General features: G+C 31.0%; 2 protein-coding genes across 4 annotated transcripts in view; one reads left to right on the forward strand and one right to left on the reverse strand.

The window, feature by feature from the left end:
• The window catches only part of LOC134710355 (Bardet-Biedl syndrome 1 protein homolog), a 32,184-nt gene extending 15,238 nt beyond the window's left edge, over positions 1-16,946 (reverse strand). For both annotated transcript variants that reach the window (XM_063570700.1, XM_063570699.1), the window contains exons 1-8: positions 16,833-16,946; positions 7,101-7,267; positions 6,494-6,583; positions 5,670-5,794; positions 4,511-4,557; positions 3,684-3,795; positions 2,630-2,761; positions 1,855-1,961 (exon numbers count right to left, since the gene is read on the reverse strand). In XM_063570700.1, coding sequence (XP_063426770.1) covers positions 1,855-1,961; positions 2,630-2,761; positions 3,684-3,795; positions 4,511-4,557; positions 5,670-5,794; positions 6,494-6,583; positions 7,101-7,267; positions 16,833-16,882 — 830 coding nt within the window. In that variant the 5' untranslated portion in view covers positions 16,883-16,946. The remainder of the gene's footprint in view (positions 1-1,854; positions 1,962-2,629; positions 2,762-3,683; positions 3,796-4,510; positions 4,558-5,669; positions 5,795-6,493; positions 6,584-7,100; positions 7,268-16,832) is intronic.
• Positions 16,947-17,095: 149 nt separating this feature from the next.
• LOC134710357 (crossover junction endonuclease MUS81-like) overlaps positions 17,096-19,223 on the forward strand; it is a 28,262-nt gene continuing 26,134 nt past the window's right edge. Inside the window, exon 1 of one of the 2 annotated variants that reach the window (XM_063570702.1) lies at positions 17,096-17,226. The gene's annotated coding sequence lies outside the window, so the exon portion shown is untranslated. The remainder of the gene's footprint in view (positions 17,227-19,223) is intronic. The other variant, XM_063570703.1, reaches the window with a different exon arrangement.

The raw sequence follows: 19,223 nt of genomic DNA on the forward strand, positions 1-19,223 counted from the left end.
AAATTTAGTTGTCAACTTTTGATATTTTGCTTAATTAATTCAAAATCACATTACTAGTTGATGGAAGGTGTTGCAATGGAATGAAAAAGGGGTTGGTGTCATAAGATTTTATTTCTAAGGAAGGTCTTATGTACAGTGCAATTTTGGAAGGAAATAAAATTAACATTCAACACAAATATTACTTACAGCTTTTACATTAATGCTAGCAAGACAAATCTTTGTTTGGCTTGCTTGCTTTGTTTGTATAAATGTTTGCTCAAGCATGACAATTAAGATAGGCGGGGCTTCAGCTTGTATACATCATACTTAAATTTTATTGGTCATTAAAACATCACAGGATGACAAATATAAGCGCTATCGTAGAAATTGAAGCCAAAAAATTGTATTATTTTTTTCGAAGATATGCATTTTCATCATCCAACTTAAAGTCAAGTACTTTTAGTAAAACAGAAAAGCTACCAAACACACCTACTCTGATTTTGTGATTCATTACATAGGTATTCACTGTTCATTTGACCCATATATTTCATCTTTTAGTACTGTAATTTTTTTATGTTATAAAGTCAACCTGTAGCTTTGCTACATAAAAGTGATAGAATCTGAAGCCAGATGATGTATCAAATGTTCTTGCTTTGTACGTTTTCAAGAAAAAATATTCATCTCAAACACACCCTAACATAAGAAGGTGCACTCAATTTTTTTCTTTTTTGATATAATTGTTACCAATTTTTGGATTTTTTTCTTGAGTCACATAATGATAAGGCAGACACAGAAATCACTGAACTTATAGATTGATTTGTTCTCTGTCCATGGTAATTTTTAAAAAAAATCGGAGGTTATGCATTTTCTTCATTCAACTTGATAGATAACCATGTCGTCGACTTGATAGTATCTAATTGTTCTGCTTAACTATGTTATAGATAAATTGAAAACTTATACAAATGTCTGTTTTTTACAATAAAACACTTCGTATTTGAGAAGAAAATTGTTATTTTATTTGTTTCTATTAATTCTTTTAAATTGTGTTGCTATAGTAAATATTACAGAAAGCATTTATCGCCTTCTCTATAAACAATAAAACAGTTTGAAGGTTTACAAGCAAAAAAAAAATCCAAAGTGCGCAATATTCAATAACAATGGACATAAAAAAATTAAAAAAAGGGATTTATTTAGTCAATCCCCCTTACTTAATTTATCCCTTTTTATTAGAAAATCGAGTGCACCTTCTTATGTTAGGGTGTGTTTGAGATGAATATTTTGTCTTGAAAATGTACAAAGCAAGAATATTTGATACACCATCTCGCTTCAGATTCTATCATTTTTATGTAGCAAAGCTACAGGTTGACTTTATAACATAAAAATATCACATTAATAAAGATGAGATATATAAGTCAAATGAAATACATAAAATTTAGTGTCCTCAACCTCAAACATAACGCCCAATTAAATTTAAGTATGATGTATACAAGATGAAGCCCCGCCTATCTTAATTGCCATGCTTGAGCAAACATTGATACAAGCAAAGCAAGCAAGCCAAACAAAGATTTGTCTTGCTAGCATTAATGTAAAAGCTGTAATTAAAATAAACAAACATGCTTTACTGATGTATTGATTCATTACCCAGAAGTTTTTTTGTTTTTTTTCTTTTAAATATGCCTTATCTTATGTCTATCATTATACATATTACTTCAATAGCCATTATCCAGAAAGGCAAATTATCTATTTTTCCATTATTTTCAAGACAGTTACCAGAAGCAATTTTATTCATTTTAACAGTAACTGTCAACAAAATGGCTAAAATAGAAGCTGGAGATATTTTTTTTCAAGCAATGAGATATAAAACATTTGGCTTACCTTTTCAGGGTGTATATACAACCATTTCTACAAGCTACAACAATTCTGTATTCTACATCATATAAACCAGTCACACTAAGGAACACAGGTACACTGGGTAGATCAATCTGTATTTATATATAATTACTAGTGATGTATTGATTCATTACCCAGAAGGTTTTTTTTTTTATTTATATATAATTACTAGTAAATGTGATAATTTATTAAGATGTACTGTTGTTTCCCCCATTCTTATCTATTCTATGCCATTTATATCATGTACAATTCCAGTAATCAACTTCAGGTGAACTGTACCTTAAAATACTTTTTTTTATATTTTATTAATATAATATCGATATATAGATTCCAATGCTGCAATATGTGTGCTATGATATTTCTCCACTCAAGACAGTTAAATTTGAATGTTTAAAGCATGAGGCTTGCCAAGCTTTTTTATATTTAAAATTTAACTGTTGAGAGTGAAGACTGAAGAAATATCGTAATACATGAATTACAGTGGTGGAATCTGTTCCTCAAATGATAATCCTTCCTCATTAAAGATTTGTAGAAAGTTGCGTTCTTTATATATTAGGTCATCAGGTCACCTGATGTCACAATAGAAAATTCAGAAGAATTCAAGAAAATCTAACATCGTATTTGAATTTTGACCTATTTTTTGCTGAGAACAGATATTTCTCCAGTGATGAGAAATTTTTTCTCTCACCACTCAAGAAATGTGAAAATAGAAAAAAAATTGGAAATTATATTTACTGTCTCTATATTATTTATGACTTACTGTAGTAAGGACTGTGAAAGCTTCAGGATCCAGTACATATATTGATTTACTTTCTGTACCTATTACTAAACAACTAATGGCATCTTCATCAGCTAAAGACTTCTTCATTGTTGCTAAACATGTAATAACTGTCTGGAAAACAAATTATAATGGATTGTATTTATACATTTCAATAAGATAATACAGTTTTCAAGTTTAAAAATCTTTTTTTTTTTAGAAAGCAGGCATTAAAGTAGCTGAATTGTGTTTGTTTTAAAATTGTAATTTACATTTGAGCTAAATTTCTGAAGTAATTGAGACAGTCCTACAAAATTCTGATTTCCCCAAATAATGGGAATGTGAGATGTGTATCAATGAGATAACAACCCAAAATCACAAATACCCAAAATGATATACAGATACCTGTATACCTGTAACAAACAAAAAATATTGGTAAAGCAGTTGCTGTTCTAAATTTCTCATTTCAGTAACTCTTAACATATAGCTTAATACAAAACTGATATTTTTTTTTAATGAAATCTCATATTTAAATTTCCATACAGAAAAACTTGACTATAAATCATTTACATGGGGATTTGGGGTACAAATGTGTAGCTGGGGTTTCAAAAACACCCTCCATTCATATATTGTAGTCTTGTGAATTCCTGACCCATAAACATATTTAATGGCAAAATCATAACCCATTCATATATTCCTCAGTTCATATCACATATTAATTTTTTTACATCTTGGCTAAACTTTAAATCATAAAACAGCATTTATACAAAAATCTTATCGAAAGATGAAAATTATTGACCCATTGACAAATTACCTTGGTGATTTCACAACCCATTGATATATTTGATGTCTCAAAAAAGGGACCCATTCCAGCGGCACATCTGTATACACCTTCATATAGGAAGAGACTTAATATGTTAATATACTCTAATAATGGGCATAGCAAGACTAATAGAACTTGCTTCAGCATTTCCAAAACAGACATCAGAGTATTCAAAAGTTGTTTGAACTTGGAAAATTTTGCATTATAACAAAGAAAACTATACAAATGTGATACCTGTCTTCTAAGAGGTGTATGTTTATACATGTTGGCAAAAGCTTCACAATCAGGAACATCTTGTAGCTGGAGAAATCGTAAGGATCTTACAGTCAAAACAGCACCTTCAGCTCTACAAAAAGTTATGTTTATTTGAAACATAAATAAATAACAATAAAATTTTATTAATCAATTAGGGCTTTTACTAAAATTTGATGGGTGATGGTTATTTAAGAAAGATTGCTTGAACATTTAAATGAAATATCCACTTTAAAATGTATGCATAGTGGGGTCAAATAAAAAGTGCCTTCCTCCCCCCATACATTTATTTTTGGAACAGCAGCCCTTATGTTGCAGTCAATACAATCATTATGAGCACAATATTAACTATCTGTATTACCCCCCCCTTTCCATTTTAACCATTGATTCATTTACCTTGTTAAAACAATACTCAATATCTATTTTTGATATAACAAGTGAAACTGTGAGGTTCTGCTCACTGACACAGTAAACAGGATGTTATTGAGTGATGAATCTGAAAACGCATCACACAGTATAGCTGACTTATATAAACCCTGAAAACAAATTTCAGAAATCTTGTATTGTAGTTTCTGAGAAAAATGTGACGAAAAAATATTCATGGAACAGATGGATGGATGGACAGACAGAGGTAAAACAGTATACCCCCCTTTTTCAAAGCGGGGGTATAATAATTCTGAATAAGAAATGTGAATATATCACTAAGGACCCTTGTATATCAACCAGATGAGTCCAGCACTTGATTTGAAAAAAATAGATTCTTAAATTGTTACACTTATTTCAATGTATCAATATACTATATACATTACCTCATGCCTTCTAACATTTCTCTAAGTACAAAAATGTTTATCTTTTCCTGTAATGAAAAATCATGGTTTAAGTAAATATATCATATAACGGTAATATTATTTGCTTCTTTTACAGACTCATTTAAGTAATAATGTTCACCAACATATTTTGACACCACAAATAAAATTCTTGTTAGATTACCTTTCTGGGCAAGCATTGTTCTTTTTTTTTTTAAATATCTTAACATGTTTAAGTCAATCAGTCCTGAATGAAATATATTTCATATACATAATTTAAAATTTTGATACTGTGATCCTAGGTGGTAATCAGGTAGAATGTTCACCCAAAGGGCAGTTTGTTTGATCCCTGGCTTGGTCAAACTATCAGTTTATCATCAATATCTAAGTCTCCAAAATATGCATATTATAATTATTACTTAATGTCAAGCACCCTTTGGTCAATCATTATTTAGATTACGCAGATTTGAAAAAAAAATTAAATACTTTAAATTGTGTCTCCTTTAAATAAAATTTCTTTGATGATGATGATGTTTTTAACGACCTGGAATAGCTTATATACTGCCCTTGCACAGTTGGTTATACTACTTAAGGATGCTCGAGGGTACAAAAATTTAAAAAAACAACATTATTTTTTCATTACAAATTTTATATATTACTTTATTAGTTGTTACTTTATCATATGGTACAAAAATCATTAAAAAAAAATCAATTCATATCGATCTCAGATGACTTTTAAAATGTATTTATCATTGAATAAGCTCCAAATAATCTCCTTTTGGCATTAAAATCGAAATATCTTTTATAACTCATCAATGACCTATATCTTTTATTATCATTTTCAAATAAGCTGTACTTAAACTAAACTATTGTAAAATTTGAGAGATTTCTGAAATGAAGTTCTTTTTTTATTTCGATATTACCTCTTTTTCTCCTATTAGTTCAACAGGATAAAAAACCTTTACAAAAATGTTTGAATCATTCAAGACAGATTGTGAGCGTAAATGAATGGTGACCCCATTTTTTATTCTATTTTTCTATTGAGTATAAGATAAAGTTCATTTATAGAAATATATAGTGAAATCCTATATTAAGAAAAAAATCATTTAGACCCGTGAGCCCCCTTAATAAATTTCTTTGTGATAGATTTTGTGCTTCTTACCTCTTTTACTTGGTTCCAGAGGTCTAATTCTACAGGATTGACATCTAGGGTTGGCAAGGTAAACTTGAAATATGGATGTAGATTCTTGTAAATATAAATATAGGGTCCTGAGGCTACTGCTACAGCTGTAAAATATATTAAGGGTCTTAAGTATATAACACAATAACAAAGTATATCAAGCCTTAAAACTTATCATCTTTATACATGTATGTTAGCAATATTTCTTTAAAATATTAAATTTTATAATGCCTGTTCCCTAGTACAGGTATATGTATCTGTTTTAACTTTTGTTGCAAAAAATAATTTGTTCAATAAGGTGATGTACAAAAAATGTATGGTAATACTGTGTTACATTTTGTAATGAAAGAGATAGAAAACTGAAGAATTTTCTAATCTATGTGAATTTATCCTTTATCAGCAGCTATTGTGAATACAATTGTTAGTTTTCAAAGGCACCAGGATTATAATTTAATATGCCAGACGCGCGTTTCATCTACATAAGACTCATCAGTGACATACAGATCAAAATAGTTATAAGACATTTTGAAATTGGTACAAAGTTGAATCAACCAGCAGTGGCATCGACACAGTGGTATAAATAGTTATCAAAGGTACCAGGATAAAAGAGAGGTGAAAAATACCAAAGGGATAGTTCAACTCATAAGATGAGAACCAACTGACAAACCATGGCAAAAATTAAAAGGCAATCAACTGTGCACAATATACAATATAGAAAAATAAAGACGGACTTGTTTTACATGAATATCAACAGTGTCATGTGGTATTTCAATCTTTCGATGGACAATCTGTATTTTATAATGCACCTGGAGTTCTTGGTTCATTCACATCCATATAAAAGGTCACAACACCAGTTGGTAAATCTATAATCGCATTTTCACTCATCACATTTGTGCCTGTAAATAAAAAAAAATACCAACTTTTATACAAATGAGGTTTTATTCAGGTCAGAGGACAAGCCACAAGGCATGATTTAATTTCTAGTGGCTTTTTCTATTGATTTTTTTTTCTGAAAATTTTCCTCTTTTCTTTATCATATTGTTCTTGCATACAAATGTATATTAGTGTTTGACATAGTATTTCACTTACACCACAAGTTCCTCTCTTCCTGTACAGTACTATTTGCGACATCCCTTTTTGCCCTATAGAAGTACATCAACTACTATAATGAAGAACAGCATTATTTCTTACTGATCATATCTGTTACCATACATGTATTACTTTTCTCAGCTCTAAGCCCCTTTATGAATTAGCATTTCACAGCTTTGAGATGCCAAGTACATTGACCAGGTGAAGACATAATCTACATGTTCAATAGAAATATATCATCCACTTTGTAACAATAACATTTCATTCTCTAAATCATCCTATTCAAAGAATGGAATTTTGAAGAAAATATGAAGAACCTGTTACCTTTATAAACTTTCAACTTCATGTCATATGATCCAGTTCCCAAATCTGCAATAACAAGTTTCCAATCCCCATCAGCCTGTATATCTGATAAGGCAACACATTGTGTCAAGGTATATAGAGATGCTACTGGATCATAGTAAGCATTCAACCACTTCTCACTTCCCTGACTAAAAGGAAAACATTATTGTGATTATAAGGAAATTCATGTTATTAGAGAAAAGAAAACACATATCAATTGGGAAGATTTCTCTATAATGCATGTAATAGATCATTATCTAACCATTCATCTGCAATATTGGTTGGCAATAATTTCAATGCAGACACAGTACTGACTAATGGACCTTTGTTTTTGTTTATTTGTGCCTTTCATCTATTTTCTGCAAATAACAAAAAAAATCAAAGTACTGAAGTACTGAACATCGGATGACCGCAAGTTCTTGTGGATGGTCAAAAGCACATGTCACAGAAACAGATCACATCTCTATACCTGAAACTTGGGTTAATTTACAGAGATATTTTTTTCTGATACAAGTTCGTGCTTGGATGATGAATAAATGACAGGAAATTCAACCTCACCGTAATAACTATTATATTGTAGTGCAAGAAATCAGTATACCTTGGACTATTATACTTGTATAATAATAGTCGTAGAGAATACACTGGTTTGTTGTTATATATATTATTAATATTACGATTGCATGTATGTACCAATTATCAGGTTGTCTGCATGTTGATATCGTAAAATATCAGCTGCGAGACATAATATTAAGCTTTTTGTCGAGTAAGCGCAGCGAACGAGATCAAAAAGCCTTCATATTATTTCGAGCAGCTGATATTTTACAATATTAATATGCCGATAACCTGATAATCGATTTATCGGGCTGCATTTGCGTCTTTTTGAAGTATTGTCTTAGTTTCATCAGCAACCGGAAGTTGACTTGATAAGTTCGGGGCAAACTTATCAACGTCGGTTCAAACATTATGACGTCGCTGATATGTCCGGGTCAAAGTTATTAAGGCCAGGTCAACGTATTTGACGTCACAAAGCCGTGATATGGAGTTTTATTAAGAGCTGAGCAGATTGATATAGACAGTTGGACGACCGATAAATGTCATTTTCATCTATTTGTATATATGATAATTCTATTCTACTATTATTATAGTGCAGTGCAAGTGCATGGTGGACACTCTTCTGTAAAAAAATCAAAGTCTAATAGGCTGTAAAAGCAATTGCTGCCATGTTAATGTTTTGGGACACTTTTATTTTTCGTCTACATATATAAGAATTAAACCTGACAGGACATGGTTGTCTAGTGAAAAGCAAGAAGGTTTTGACTTTATATCAATTAAAGACTTAAGCAGGAAATCATTTTTAATATGTTTTATATTTCACAAGGAGACAACAAGTTTACCAGGCTAAAGTTGGGGGTAATTATGGATTATCCCCTGGTAGTGTTTGTAACTGGGCAATAATTACTTTTATTTATTTAATTTTAACAATTTTCATAATTAATTTAAATTAACCATTCAGTTAAAACATTTCACCTTTCGAGACGCTAATGTTGAAAAATGGGACAGAAATAAAATAACTTACAGAACAGAACAGAACAGAACATATTTTATTTCCAATTAAGGGCCCACAAGCAGTCAGAGCTCAGACATAAACAAGTCTATTTCTGTTTTTGACTTAAAGAAGTCAAAACATGTATTCTGTATAAAAATGTGTTTTCAATTTTAGACTTATCTAAGTCACAAAATGACAGACTTGTTTAGGTCTATTTATGTTGATGAAAAAACTTAACTTGACTTGGTGGCCAAACTACACCACCTATGACAGTAAAAACCTGTCTGAGAGTTCACAAGGGCTTGATCTATCTATATTTAATTATCTAATTGAACATCCTTACTAAACACAGATGTTTTACCTCATTAAGTGTGGATCCAGGTGCTTGCATTGTAAGGTTAATTAACATGATCCCCGATTTTTTAGACTCTCATTCATATTTTTCTTTAGAAGACAAGGCATTGGCTTTCAATGTTGTCATTATTTGATTTAGATGCATGACCTTTTTATAAATATGCGCGGGTCTTGATGTTGACCAATTTTGGTAACTTATCGACTTGTAGGAGTCAATACTTGCAACTTTTTGATTCTAGTCAATCATTTCTTGCTTTACAAAATTTGACTTATTTAAGTCGTATTTTTTCTTGCATTAAAGAGAGACAAATCCTAAAACTTACAAATTTAGACCTCTATAAGTCAAAAGCAGATTCAGACTTATTTATGTCTAAGCTCTGACTGACAAGGGGCATACAGAGCATACATGAATAAGGAAAAAGAATATTAATTTGATAGATACATACAATGTAGATACAAACATTATTTTACATACAGTAACAATACAATTACTAACTTACAAGACATAAACATGTAAAAAATAAATATATATTTCAGCTTACTAAAAATATTTTCATAGTGTTACTTTGACATCATTTCTTAAAACTAAGTCCCACACATAATTGTTCATTTGATATGGGTCATCGTCATGCGGTACGAGAAGTTTTCATGTCGCTAAATAGTCTTCTTGTCCGTTCTTGACGCTTCTTGTCGCTAAAAGTTCTTCTTGACGTTATTAGTGAGACCGCTATTTTTAGATTACAGGTGGTCATTCACACTACACGTATAACCTGTGTAGTGATTTTTATTTTACGATAAATTTATGAATGAACGATAATTTTATGAATGAACAAGAGCACCTGACCTCTTTCTGAAACACCAATTAAACATATAAAATCGTATTTATTACGATATAATTCAGTCAAATTTTCACCACTAAATCAACAACTGAAATGATTCCATATTTTGTTGAAACATCGTACAACCGGAGAACAGAAATCGCAGGTATGAAAATGCACTTTTTTCACTGGTGTTGAAAACCCAAAACTAATTTGACTAGAATTTATGAATGACGGAAATTTAAGCGATAACAATACATCGGAGTGACCTCAAGGTCATCCTCTGTAAAAATCATGTTTTTATGCCTGTCCCAAATTAGACTGACATGTTTATCTTACCATACAGCACATATAGTTAACCTACTCTTGTAGTATCTGAGAAATAGACCTGTTTGCATAAATTGATATACCTTGATCAAAGATTCATGTAATGATGTCAAGATCAAATGAAACATGTAGGACATACATACTGACCTTGCAAGGAACTAGTTTATCAAATTGAATTCTCTTAGAATGTAATACTCATAAAAACAATAAGTGATGAATTCATTTGACAAAATAATCTATAACTAATTTTAAAAAAAGCTGCTTATCAGTGAAAAAGATGTCAAGGACAATGAATTGGACATATGACAGACAAACTTCATTTTAAAATAAAACATCTGTGTACAAGGTCTGATTGCATCCAGGTCTTATCCATTATGAAATAAGGTAGCAATAAACAGTTAGGAAAAAATACTAAAATTTGCCCTTATGAATTTTACCATTCCCTTTTCATTGCTTTCTTGCAATATAAAGCTTACTGTTTGTGTCATATATGGGCATATGTATGTAATCAGAATCTTCCATAGATTTTATTTCCAGTTTATAAAATGGTAAAATATAATTTCTTTTTGGTGTATCCATGGCAACAATCTGCATTTATTTGTTATAAAATATTGCAAAAAGGGGGGGAAAGATGTCACATATTTCCCCAAAATTTGACTAAAAGTAGAATTTCAATTGCTTGAAGTAATACCTTTTCTGAAACTGTGTACATATATCATTCAGCAAATCCAATGAAAATCATATGTCTTTCATCTCATTTTTTTGTAAAATTGCGTCAAAAACTTCGTGTAGAAAAAGAGTGTTTGTAAACAGTACATTAATTTCTGGACCGATGGCCGGTCTAGCTATACAAATACGGACTGTCAAACAGAAAACAGCCCATAAAACATGTCAAAAATAATCTTGATGCTCTTATAAACCACCTTTGAAGGCTAAATTAGCACTCATCTGTCTAAAAATGAATTTTATTTCACAATAACTTTCCTATTTGAAAAATCCACAGGGGCCATAATGCGAAACTAAACTCCTAACTGTGTATTGCTACCTTAATAGTAAATATTTTTTTCAAATTCTCCCTTTTAACTTATTTTCTGAGTTCTGCTAGCTAAAACGAGTAAATTGACCTTTTATTTTTGAAAATTGGTTGAGTAATGAATATTTTATGAAGGTTAGCAGTTGACACTGAAACGCGACAAAAACTGATTTTAAGAAAGGTGCCAAGTCAAAGTGTAAAATCTTGTCTCTACCTCAATTTTTAGCCAAATCTTAAAAATTGTACCTCTTTTGTCAGTTTTTTAATGTTGAATATCATAATAAGATCTCTGATGATGCACCATTGTACAAAATTGAGCAATTTTAAGCATAAAAATGTTAATCTTTATGCTTATTGAATACCAAAGACTTGATTAAAAAAACTTGGTGATAGTGAATCAATTTCTTACATCTGGTTTAACTATACATATAATATATGCCAAAATGTAACATGAAATCTTGATAAAAACAATAATATGATATATTCGCAAGAAAAAAACCAACGCGTTCAATACTTTGGCTACTACATGCAGCCCAATCCATCAGAAGCATGCGTTAAGCCGATAGAGAACAAATAAAAGCTTAGTGTCAAAATGTCTAATTTTGGTTGCTAAGGACTGTAAACAATAAAATTGACACATATTGTCATTGTTAAACACTTAATTTACTCAGAAGTTGATTTTGAATCTAAATATCAATAGATTTGTGGCATGAAAAGTCTTAAATTATACAATTCTGAGCTTGGTAAGTATGCTATAAGGTAGCAATAAACAGTTAGGAAAAAATACTAAAATTTGCCCTTATGAATTTTACCATTCCCTTTTCATTGCTTTCTTGCAATATAAAGCTTACTGTTTGTGTCATATATGGGCATATGTATGTAATCAGAATCTTCCATAGATTTTATTTCCAGTTTATAAAATGGTAAAATATAATTTCTTTTTGGTGTATCCATGGCAACAATCTGCATTTATTTGTTATAAAATATTGCAAAAAGGGGGGGAAAGATGTCACATATTTCCCCAAAATTTGACTAAAAGTAGAATTTCAATTGCTTGAAGTAATACCTTTTCTGAAACTGTGTACATATATCATTCAGCAAATCCAATGAAAATCATATGTCTTTCATCTCATTTTTTTGTAAAATTGCGTCAAAAACTTCGTGTAGAAAAAGAGTGTTTGTAAACAGTACATTAATTTCTGGACCGATGGCCGGTCTAGCTATACAAATACGGACTGTCAAACAGAAAACAGCCCATAAAACATGTCAAAAATAATCTTGATGCTCTTATAAACCACCTTTGAAGGCTAAATTAGCACTCATCTGTCTAAAAATGAATTTTATTTCACAATAACTTTCCTATTTGAAAAATCCACAGGGGCCATAATGCGAAACTAAACTCCTAACTGTGTATTGCTACCTAAAATGCTTTATACAAAAAATGTATGCCATCACCGCTGAATTTTAATCCCTAAGTGTCGCATTCTTATACACATCATGGGCAAGACAAAATATGACTCAGGTACCTGTAGTTACTGCTGTGAAGATGATTATTTTGGTTTAATTTATGAAAATCAGTAATTATTTGTTGATTATGGAATCATGGCTTGTAATCAGAAAATTGCCCAAACAGATCTCTGACACTAATTAGCAACAAGAAGACTAATTTAGAGCTAAGATTTTTTTTTTAAAATTATTCAAAATAAATAAGTATAGAAACATGTACATGTACATGTACAAATGTACCATGATGCATAATTTTTTTTTATTTGTGTATTTTTATTTCAGTTAATTGATAATAAGAGACAGCATGGTTGAGACTAACCAAAATATCAAATGGTCTAATCTTTATCTCGGTCCATACTGAAATTCCTGACAAAAATTATTCTGCGCATTCTTATTTTAAAATAATGTAATATTTTCTTTCTCCAAGAATTTATTACTAAAAGTGCTTCTAAATAAAAACAAATTCGAAACTTAATCAAACAACGAATAATCATATGCAGATGACCTTTTCTTTAAACATTGTTAAGCTATATGGGGACTAAGTCCCCTATTACAGTAGAAAAATCAATATTTTTTTTTTTTTAAAATCAGGAAAATTCTTGCGTTTGTGCAGAACGCAGAAATCTACTTCCTTCTTCTGGTCTCGTTATTGTGAGACTTTGAGTAGTCTAGTAAAATATAGGAACTCAAGGAACACAATACCAATATTTCATTTTTAATAATTCTTTTTCTTAACATTACCTGATGCATTGCGTTTCTTTGTTTACATTGAACATGACACCATAACTTAAATAATGTCGCAAGTAAAATCCATAACAACAGCTAGATCCAAAATTGAAAACATTACGGTATTTCCGTTCCTTTTTTTAACAAATATTTAAATTACAAAAAAAATAAATTCATACAGACTTCGTCCCTATTCACAGGTAATGCCTGCCTCATATTATTTTTTGATTGTATACAATCTTTCTTCTCACTATTTTGTCTTCTACTGATACTTCTTCTTGCTAACTAGTGAGACTGTTCTGGACACAATAATATATCTGAATTGCTAACCAACATAGAACAGGCTATTATTTGAACTTGGAATTATTTTTAATTATGGAATTTGCTTGATTTCTTATTATTGAATTTTTTAATAAATTCCATGTTTATTCTATACTGAAATGTTCTGTGCTGCGCACAACACTTTCTATTACAAAGAAAATAGTGTATTTTCAATAGAATGTACTGTGCCGCGCACAACACTATCTTACCAAAATACCTTGTATGGAAAGTGTTATTAACCACTCACAAGATTATAATACCAAATAAAGATGAAATTTATCATAAATTTTAAACACAAGAAATCAAGCAAATTCCATAATTAAAAATAATTCCAAGTTCAAATAATAGCCTGTTATAGGCTCTTAAGGCAAACACTGCATTTTTTGGGTGGGTCTTTTCACCACCGCACACCAATGAACACCCCAAAAACCACCAAATACTAAGAAAAACTGAGATACATGTATCATACAATAAAACGATAAATAATTTAAATTACGTATATTTTAATCAATTTTTAGATTTTTATGGGCATCATAATTTATGTTAAAAATCGATAATCAATGTAAGGAAAAACGTCTCTGTATAATCAGTATTTATCACTTTTTGGATAACATTGTGTCAGTTATTAAAATAATATATATTCATTATTAGTAATCAGTTCATGTATCCTCTATCTCTATTCATCAGTGAGATTTTACTTTTTGTCTCTTTTCTTATTACTGGTACAACTATTTTATGGAAAAAATAGAAAAAAAAAAGGAAAACAAAATATAGATGACTGTGGAGTTTAAAAATTGGGGTACCCGTTTTATAGACTCTTCCTTTATGTTTTCTGTAGATATTTGGACTCTTCATCTTCTGATTTGTTGAATTAATAACTTGAATATTATATTTAAGTCACATTTAAAACGGTAAAAGACAAAATAATAAACTTCTGGGGTGTTTGGTGGTGTTCAGCAGTGTGCAGTGGTGTTCAGTGGTGAAAATACCTACAGGCATGTATTTCATTAGAATCCAAAGAAGAGCAGCTTGATTCATGACAGGAGACTATAAATTAAGAGAAGGATCGGTCACCAAAATTTTAACAGTACTGGAACTTGAAAACCTACAGTCCAGAAGAACAAGCCAAAGACTGGTATTTCTGTACAACGTGGTTGAGGTTTAGCTATCAAACCTGACGAATTTTTAGTAAAAAGTAAAACCAAAAGGATAATCAAACCGACATGCTTTTTGGACTTTGAGAGCACAAACATCAATGAACATAGTCTATCACATGTATGACCTTGGGGCATTATTTACTATTTCTATTTGCTGTTCTGATAAAAAAAAAATACTAAAAAAAGAAAAATTGAAAATATCAGTATAAAAACGTTAAAAATTGAATAAGAATGAGAAGTCATCTATGTTATAGGACTACAATGAACAACTGAAAGGCAATTGAAACTACAAACTGTAAAACTGAGCAATTTAAGAAATCATTCTTTGTCAAGACTGTGATTCACTGGAACCAACTGGAAGAAGAGATACTGTAGTATGCGCCAAGTCAGTTGAGAGCTTTAAAACAGCTCTCCAACGCCATCAACAGGGGTTTCATTATTTTTTAAGACTGGTGGTACCTTTAAGATTTTAGGGGGAACCAACCCAAAGGGCGAGGGATCTGGGGGCCGCCTAAGGCCCCCCGATGCTCCTGGATTTTAGGTATTTCAGCCTTAATTTTTAACTTTAAAAAATAGGGAAAAGTCTGTTATATTTACTTCATTTTGGGTAAGTTAACATTGAATTGAATTGGTTTTTTTTCTAGAGTATTTATCTGAAAATACATTGCTTATAATTATTTTGAAATCAGTTATAAAATATGTATGACCTATAATGCAGGGGTTTCATGTGAAATGTTGTTTCAATGTTTTGTTTGTTTTATACTTTTATTAAATGTTTTGTATTTGTTCAATATGGTGAATGAAATTCATAAGTTACATACAATGTAGTATATTATTAAAAAAAATAATAAAACTTGTAGCTTTTTTTATTGCTTTCAACTTTTTTTTATAATCATTAGGTAAAAGGGGGGGGGATTAATTATAGGCTTCTTAACTATAGTATGTAACTGTTAAATTGTGTTTTTTCACTTCTTTAGAGCTTTTTTTTTTTTTATTTTAGAAGTCTAAAAATTCGTCAGAAATTATATTTTGTTAACGTAACAGTTATGTATGTTACTTCAGATTGTTTCACGAAATCTTACACTAAAATTTCCTGCAGACAGCAGTCATAATTTTTTAAATCACAACATAGAACACATATCGAGAAAACGGTGATCAGGGACAAGGTACGGTCCAACGGGAAACGAACTGATTTCATACAATTAACGACTTTCTGATTTCATAGAATGTTCACCTTTGTTAAACCTCTTATTCATAAAATAATCTGTGAAACAAGATGCTTTCCTTTTCATAGAAAGCATAACCAGACATAGTTATGTTGTTGTTTAAATTCATCAAAAATTTGCCGCTTGAAAATATAGTGCTAAATCGTCGCATTATGAAGCGCTCTTACGATACAGATACAGACACATGGTTTATAAGTATCACTTCTGCTTATTTTGGAGGTGAACCTAAATTGGCAGAAGATATATAAATATACTTTAACGCGGACCTCGACGAAGACACCTATAAACATACACATGAACGGCGTACACGGAGATTATCACTTTAATAAAGTAAGATATTAGATTTAAACGATTTCAAAAGAATTTTACACATTATATTTTTGGTATTTTTATTTTTTCTGCCGGTACCAGACGCTGCCGTAGGCGGTTAAAAGTACCGGGTACCGGCTCTTAATGAATGCACTGCATCAATAGGGGCTATTTCTCCCTCCAAGTAAAAGCCAGTATTGGTACCTTCGACATAACTATACAGACACAGATTTTGTGAACTTTGCTTTTCAGTTGTTTTAGTTGCATCGTGTCAAAATGCTTAAAAACACCATTTACTAACATCATCATTAAAAAATTGTTACTTGAAAATGCAATATTTTTTCTGGCGTGCGATCTCATATTCAAATTCATTCACAAAAATGTGTTAAACCTTATTTGGTCTACTGTGGGAGGGTCCTGCTTTTCGTCAACAGTTGACATTCTGTAAGACTTTAAAAAATCAAAGGCAAGTTGTTGTTGTGAATGTAAACATTCTTTTGGTTCCGGAAGTAGATTTAAAAGACTAGACCGCATATAATTTCAATTGCAAAAAATATTCTACAGTAATTAAATTGATAACGTTAATAGGAACGACAATTTAAAGGAATACAAAATAATTGATATGGTGAAGTAATTAGAAAAAAATCTACTCAAAAGTATCATTTGCTGCATTTTGGCGCCATTTTCAAAGATTCGCAGCCCCAGATCATTATTGTGTCACAACTTGCGGTAGGGTACTCTGACTTGCAGCAAAAAGGAATATATAAATATCTAGAATTTAAAAGGTACACCAACTTCTAAGTGTACTGACTAGTGTACAAAACACCACGTCAATATTTTGAACAGGTTTGGAATATGTCATATAATTTCAGGGTTGAGGTAATCTGAATTGATCTGAATTGGTAGTGTAAAATTATGTTAAGGCTTTTATACACAGCAGGGAAGAGCTCCGTTGTAATAGCATGGGCAGTGTTCTTGTAAGGCAGTCATAAATGAATATTAGGTACATATAATATCATGAGACTCATTGGGGTCTAAACGTGACGCGGGATGGCTGATTATTTGTAGGTGTGACATGTGAAAGTGAAATTATTGTGCTGTGAAATGGGAAAGAGTCTAGCGGGACATGGGAAATAACAACAAAATGAGAATTGCTTACATACATAGTGTACGCGGGATACAGGAATCTGACAAAACAGTAAGCGGGATCAGGGATCAGAACCCCCAATGAGACCCCCTATATGATCAGCACCCATACAAATCGGTACAGGAAAAGACACTTCGGCACCTAACTTATATAAATCTGCACCTCTATGATGAAATCAACCTTAAACAAAACTAGAATGACCTACATGATCGTAATAATTGGGTCCCAACTTGAAAAATATGAAACAATTCAATTGACAAAACTAATTTGAATTGACAAAACTAATTTAAATTGACAAAACTAATTTAAATTCATAACAATACAATACTCATGAAAAAACAAACATGACTGACATGAACCAATGACAACCACTGAACTACATGATCCTTAATTGGAACAGGCTCTCAAAGAATGCTTGGGTTTAGACATGTTTGTGAGCGCACAACCTCGCCTTCCCGAGACAATGGTGTTAAAGCTAGCATAAGAGCCAACTATAGAAATCAGTTTAAAACAAACAAACTAGTTTATAAACCTTTGCCACATTCTGTATTTGTCTCTCCCAAGCCAGAATGCTATAAAAAATCTGGTTTTCATTTCTGGCTGTGTATCATGTGTATCATGTTTGTTTTCCATTCATTATTAAAACCAATGATTTGTATATTTACTATACAAATCATGCAAATCCTTGATAAAACATGATAAAATAGGCTGTTAGTTTTCTCATTGGAATTGTTTTTCATTTGTCATTATTGGATCTTTTAAGGCTGACTGTGTGGTATGGTTTTTTGGTGGAAGAAGACTCAAAGTCTTCTGAAGACCTATGGTGCCGACTATAAAAAGTAAAATCACAAGAATACTGAACTAGGGGAAAATCAATTGGGGAAAATCCATAATCAAATGGCAAAATCAAATAACAAAACGCAGCAAAAACGAATGGACAAGAACTGTCTTATTCCTAACTTGGCACAGGCATTTTCAAATGTAGAAAATGGTGGATTAAACCTGGTTCTATAGCGCTAACCCTCTCACTTTAATGACAGTCTCATAAAATTCCATTATATTTACATTGATGCGTTAAATAAACAACCACAATAAATAAAATAGTCAAAATATGGGTACATTAGTCATCATCGTATAACAATTTTAAAAGGAACAATATTAATTTAACAGAACACAAAAACATCTACTATTTACGTACGAACACATTGATTATTTGAGTGTCTAACGTCAGAAAATTTTTATACATCACATAAATTTGTTGTTCAACATGTTCAATGTGCAGACAAACATTTTTAAAATTAAAATAGGCAATGTTAGCATACAGGGTTAAAAAATCAAAATCATTGAACCTCTGTATGCGGCATCCGTTTCTGTGCATTAAAATTTCATAACCCACTTCCAATTGTTGACACCAATTTTTACACATGATTAAGCATCTGAATCAATGCTGAATCATTTAGTTTGTAAATCAGGATAGAAAAACAATCACTATCGTAAATATGTACCCTTTTATTTATGTAAATTATTAGATTTCATCTGATCTACATGAACGTTGTTTGTTTACTTGTAACCGGATGTTTTTAATGTAGATATTTGTAGTATGCTTGAATTTGGTATCAGGTCCACTCGCTCTGT

The sequence above is a fragment of the Mytilus trossulus genome, chromosome 3 (genome assembly GCF_036588685.1).
Source record: "Mytilus trossulus isolate FHL-02 chromosome 3, PNRI_Mtr1.1.1.hap1, whole genome shotgun sequence".
In the NCBI taxonomy this organism is placed as follows: Eukaryota; Metazoa; Mollusca; class Bivalvia; order Mytilida; family Mytilidae; genus Mytilus; species Mytilus trossulus.